The sequence below is a fragment of the Toxoplasma gondii genome, chromosome X (genome assembly GCF_000006565.2).
Source record: "Toxoplasma gondii ME49 chromosome X, whole genome shotgun sequence".
Taxonomy (NCBI): Eukaryota; Apicomplexa; class Conoidasida; order Eucoccidiorida; family Sarcocystidae; genus Toxoplasma; species Toxoplasma gondii.
Genome location: NC_031478.1, coordinates 1,474,294 through 1,479,982, shown reverse-complemented (window position 1 = coordinate 1,479,982; position 5,689 = coordinate 1,474,294). Strand labels below are relative to the sequence as shown.

The 5,689-nt window shown below is 45.7% G+C and overlaps 2 protein-coding genes across 2 annotated transcripts; both read left to right on the top strand.

The window, feature by feature from the left end:
* On the top strand, positions 1–2,559 carry TGME49_226640 (zinc binding protein, putative; the record flags this gene model as incomplete). Its single annotated transcript, XM_002366276.1, has 5 exons — positions 1–47; positions 882–974; positions 1,302–1,351; positions 1,985–2,103; positions 2,476–2,559. The coding sequence occupies 5 exons, from the start codon at positions 1–3 to the stop codon at positions 2,557–2,559; spliced, it is 393 nt and encodes a 130-aa protein (XP_002366317.1).
* Positions 2,560–2,613: 54 nt separating this feature from the next.
* On the top strand, positions 2,614–3,389 carry TGME49_226650 (hypothetical protein). The gene has a single exon (XM_002366277.2). The coding sequence runs from the start codon at positions 2,859–2,861 to the stop codon at positions 3,258–3,260; it is 402 nt and encodes a 133-aa protein (XP_002366318.1). The 5' UTR covers positions 2,614–2,858; the 3' UTR covers positions 3,261–3,389.
* The last annotated feature ends 2,300 nt before the right edge of the window (positions 3,390–5,689 follow it).

Here is a 5,689-nt window from a genome sequence, read left to right as displayed (position 1 = left end):
ATGGGGAGAGACTTTCGCCACCAGCTCACCGGCAGAAAGGTCTACCTGTAGGTCTGCAACTTTTGTCTGTTTCTTTCTCGTGTCTCCGCTTGTGCACTGAAGAGAGAGTTTCAGAAAATGAGTCCGTTTGATCTCTGCTGTTTAGTGAGCTACGCGATGCGCACTCGTATTCCTGTCGGCCGTTAACACTCCAGATAAGCATCTGTCTTGTTTGACTTGCTTCACTTCTCTTTTTCTTGCCTTGGGGAATACCTCAACGGCCAACTGCTGCCTCTGTTTTAGACGGAGTTCAGGTAGGATCATCCGTCTCGGTCGTCGCCGTGAAAGGAGGTTCTACTCGTCACATGTCATTTACCAAGCGTCTTGTGATCAACTCTCGAGGGGGCAGACTAGCAGGACGTACAACCGAACCTGCGAGATCTCTGCGCCATTTAAAAAGAACGAAGTACTCACCAACGAAACCTCAGCCGCGGAATCTGTGCTCTCATCCGGCAGCAGACGTCTCTAGCCGTCTGCTTATGTATGAGTCATCGGCAAAGAAGATACACATTCGTGTAGAGAAACGCATGCAGAGATACAAACGGAGATAGATAGATGTGTAGATAGACCGAGATAGATAAATAGACAGATAGAGCGCGATAGATAGACAGAGAAGAAGGGATACGCGGAGGAATGCAGAAAATGGAGGTAGAAAGGCAGACGGAAGTGTAGGTATGTCGACAGAGAGACAAGCAGGTGAACCGGAGGAGAGTGACAGTAGTGTTTTGTGGTTTTTGTGGCGAAAGCTCTTCTTTTCGGAAGTAAGCCAGTGCTCGAGTGATGGAAAAAAGCAACTGGAAACCAAGAGCAACTTTTTGTGCCTTTTCATTCTCTTTCTGCAGCTGTATCCAATGCAACACCCACCTGACGGTTCACAGCGAGCTCATCAGCAAGTCCTTTCGAGGTCGCACGGGTGCTGCATGGCTTTTCGGCAAGTGCGTCTTGTTTCCTTTTTCTCCGTCCTCTGCGTTTTCTTATCAAACCCTTTTCATATCTCAATTATATGTATAAATACAGAACCATATACACGCATGTGTATATGCATGTATGTATATGAAATATGCTGCCGTGGTTCCCCGCTTCGTTCGCTGCTGTCGATCGAAAGGTTCTACAGGGTTTGGGAGGATGGTTTCAGTTTTTCGGAAGTGAATTTGCCTGTGTTGTCCTTGCGGTGCTCGATGTCGCTTCGTGCTGAGCAATTCCGTCTCCGCGTTCTCCTGTCTTTTTTATTTTAAATTATTTCTCCTCCTCCTGCCGTCCAGAGTCGTCAATGTATCGGAGGGCGCCTTGGAAGACCGCAACATGACCACGGGTACGCGCAAGGTGTCTGATAGACTTTCTGATTTCATTCGGAGAGACTGAAGTCTGTGGCTTTGTTTCTCAGGCTGCCGTATACCAACTTCCTCACACAAATGTCTACAGCTCTGTACCAGTGTGCATGTTGTCTCTATGTGCATATCACTTCTTTTCCATATCTTATGTGGATTTATGGGTATATCTCCAGTCATCACGTATGCACTTCTATACACATACATGTGGACGTGTCTGTGTGTCTGTCGTTGCGTCATGATCTCTCTCCTTGTTACTGTTTAGATACATGCGTAATAATAGAATGCGTATGCGAGCATGTTCACACATATGCTTACGTGTATCTTCATGCTTCCCGCTCAGCACATGTGTCTGCTTCTTTCGTGAATACGCATGCGGTTCTCCCTCTCTCTCTCTCTCTCTCTATATATATATATATAGGCATATATTTTTTTGTAGGCATGGTGGCTGGACATAAGAGTGGATTGTGGGTGCAGTGTGTTTCTTGTTTCAGGGTCGTCTTTTGTTTTCGGGAGTCTGGATGGTTCGCGGTTCCTTCTCGGTTGCGTTGTTTCAACATCGGCAAAAACACACCATTTATGTCAGGCTCCTTGCCGTTGTTTCACCTTTTTTTCAGGAAAACATACTATTGCAGATGTGTATTGCAATGACTGCGGAACGAACGTCGGATGGCGCTACGAGTGTGCCTCCGACGCGACTCAAAAGTACAAAGAAGGAAAATTTATTCTTGAAAAGGTGAGGCTCAGGAGTCTACAGTTATCGACCACACACACTCTATACATGGATATGTTTGCACGAATCAACTGAGTCACACGTGGGTATCTGTATGTATTGATTTATCTCTCACTTCATCTCTCCTCCTCTCTGTGTCTATCTATGTATCCCTTTCTGTCTCTGTATCTGTTTGTCTCTGTCTTTTTGTCTATCTACAGCTGTGTCTGTGTCTCCATACGCAAATCTGTGTCTATCGCTCTGGAGCTGTGCAAGCACATTGTCTAGTAACGTTGACGGTTTCCTCGCTAAACGGTAAACGCGCAGGGAAGCAAGAGAGCAGCAGAAAGGATGGTGGCTCGATGTTCGGTTTGGGGTCTGTTTCGCGTCGCTCAGGCACTGCTGAAGAGTCTGGAAGAAGACGACAGCGGCCAGCAACGGTCCTCATACATGTCTTCCGGGGACCTCGACTACGAGTGACAAGAACTGTCCTGGCAGAAAAGACACTAAACAGAAACAGTGTCTTGTAGTCCCACCCGTCATCTATAGACGTTGAAGGCTAACAAATTCAGAAAGCGTAGAACGTTTCTGAACAGTATCTAAAGGGAGGACGATGATGGAAACCTTGCTTGTCTTCCCGTCTCTCCTGTAGAGAGACTGACGCCCAGCCTATTTTTGGGCTGTATGCATACAGTGGATATGTATTCTCGAGGGGCTCTGCCCAGGTGTTTCCTGTGAATGCTCCGTCCACCCGCTCATCTCGCAACAGAAAAGGCTGAATGGATGCATCGAGCTCTTTATCTTTTTTTTCTATGGAGCTGCATATATATATATATATATATATGCGTATATGTGCATGGAAGTATACGCCCCATTGTATATATATATATATATGCGTATGTATAAAAGTGTATGTATATTCATATACGTATATGTGTAGACAAGAGTTCCAGAATATTAGTTTTGCGTGCACGGAGAATGTGAATTTCAGTTTGAAAGACCTTTTGTGTTTTTCGATGAGATTTCTCTCAATTTTTTTTTGGTGGCTGGCCCCTCTTCCGAAAGGGTGTTTTCCAAGAGAAGCATCGCTTCTCTGGATGCATGCGGAAGCCAGGATCCGCCTTTGCGCGCGTCTGTTCCGGCTGCATGCAGGAGCCTGTCGAGTTTTGCCAGTTAGCTAGATCTGTTTCGTCGATTGCACCCCGTTTGCCTCATGCAAAGGAGATATGGTCTTGTGGTGTGCGCAAGTGCGAATGATTGCGACTTTTGAACACAAACGCGCCGTTTCATCCTATCCCATTTCTGAAAGAAACCGTGGAGGGTGTCTCGCTGCCGAGTCCGACGTTCGCAGTTGTCTGCGTGTCTAGGATTGGTTCTTTTACTTGCTTCAGAAGTAAGTAGTTTGCGCCTCCTACGAAGACCGTCAGCTGGTGAGGTCCCTGTGCGGCTAGTCTTGAGGCAAATGTATTTTGGATAACTTTACATAGGATTTCGAACCTAGTACAACACGTGGGTTGTCGCATCTCGTAATTGGGGTCTTTTTCAGTATACGCTACTCCCTTCCTGCTGTCTCCGAACTATCAGGTTCGCTTCATCTTTGGCAGTTCGCATTCCCTCACGTTTAGCTCAACATGCTCCCCAGCTCGAAAACGAAAACTTGAAATTCACTTTTAGAAAGTATCAACTCTCCTGAGAGGGTACGAATCGTTCCAGATTACATCTGGAACGCTCTCGATGTGGAGAAACTGAAGTCAGAGTATTTCTGCCACTGGCTGACTGAGTTTACTACGGGGGACTAGGCGGTATCCAGCGTATATTTGGAAAGCCAACGTCTGTATACAAACTGCACATATACTGATTTTTCATCGCAAACGTGCAGACTTTCGGATGTTTATGAAAATTGTTTGGAAGGAGAGACGAGACACTCCAGCTACGAGATACAGGCAACCAAGCTCAATAGGACTGCTGTACACCACCACCCAACTTTACCAAGACCAGGAGTCTACCTTGGGACCGAGTTATCTGGGTGTGATCGTTCCACCAGACCGGCAGCTGTACAGAGACAAGAAGTACCTACAACGTGGCAATTACAATACGTTGTCTAGACGTTTTTTCAAGAGCAGATGCAGTCTCCTAGTTCCTAGTACCATGGGTGAAGTTTTTTTGGTCTGATCCCAAGTACGCAGCGAGCCAAATAGAAACGAGGAGCTTGACCATCGTTCTCAGATTTATATACACCGCAAAAAGACATCAGGACTTTAGTTAGGCTGGTACAAACGTCCCTGGTAACTTTGACTTCCTCAATCAGCACGGGGTGATAAGAGTATTATGTACGGCAAGAGTGAGCGTGATATGTCGAATTAAGTACTGTTGCTTCTGAAGTGTATCTAAACGCTAGAGTGGTACTTGTGATTATTTGGAGTGCAATGGTCACTGCAACTACGAATCCTTAATTATATGATGGATTTAGATTTATAGCACACCGATGGAAGACAAAAGAACGAGGGAAAGAGATTATCACAGTGAATATCATGATATTCGTCCAGCTTGCAAACAAAGTCTTTTGGCAATACGGATACACGGCGTTCATCTTTGAGATCTAAACCAATAGTCCAACTCGTAGTGTAAACTCTCCATAAAAAGTTTATAAACCCTCCAGGACTCTGAAGATATCTTTACTATACAAAACACATCCACATAGAGTTTCTAAGCTTGGTGGCAGCTAAATTTCAATCAAACATGGGCATTCAAGGTTTTCCGTGAAGTCGACTGGCAAAAAGAGGCAACTAACACTTCTAGCTACTCACTGTCTCCTCACTGCCACACTGTCGGTGTCAAAGAGAAAAATGATCACCTTTCCGTCTCGTCAGCCAGAGCGAGAACTGGCGACAGAGACAAAGGACGACAAATAGAGACAGGGGGAGAGAAAGAGAGGTAGAGATGAAGAGATCCAATGGGCAGAAAGGGACACAGGAACAGGCAGGCGCCGACCAAGACACAGACATGGAAAATGACACGGACAGAGAAACACACAGAGAGAAAGAGACATACACCTACAGTCACACATCACAGGACATATATATATATATATATATATATAATGTGGGGATCTGAAGGAGTGAAGAAAACAAGAAAACATCATTGGAGAGCTTCGTGGGTTTCAGTCAGAGCAAGGAGAGGAAGAAATGGGTACCGTGTCAAGAGAGACAACTGTGTTTAAAATGCAGAGGTGCTTCCAGAAGGAAGAAGCGGAATCCATGCTTCGAAGCACACACGTCAAAGTGAGGACACAGCGACCACGCAACTGCAGGGAGAAGCGGGTGGAGCCTCCTTCCCCCCGTGATGGTAGCGGGGCTGGGAAGCAGAGAGTGAGGTAGCGAAACGAGAGACTGCAAGGGTCTAGTGTATGTCTCAAAGCGTTACAGTTCTATTGCAAACCACTGAGAACACCACGTTATGATTTTGAGCTCGTGTCTCGTTGATTTGCTGAGTGCTTGTGTGATAATTCTATCAATGCATTACCAATTAACATGTGTAACATTTCCTATGATGCTTAACATCACAGCGTCCCAGCAGTAGCGCTTTAACTATAGAAGAGTTGAGTATTATC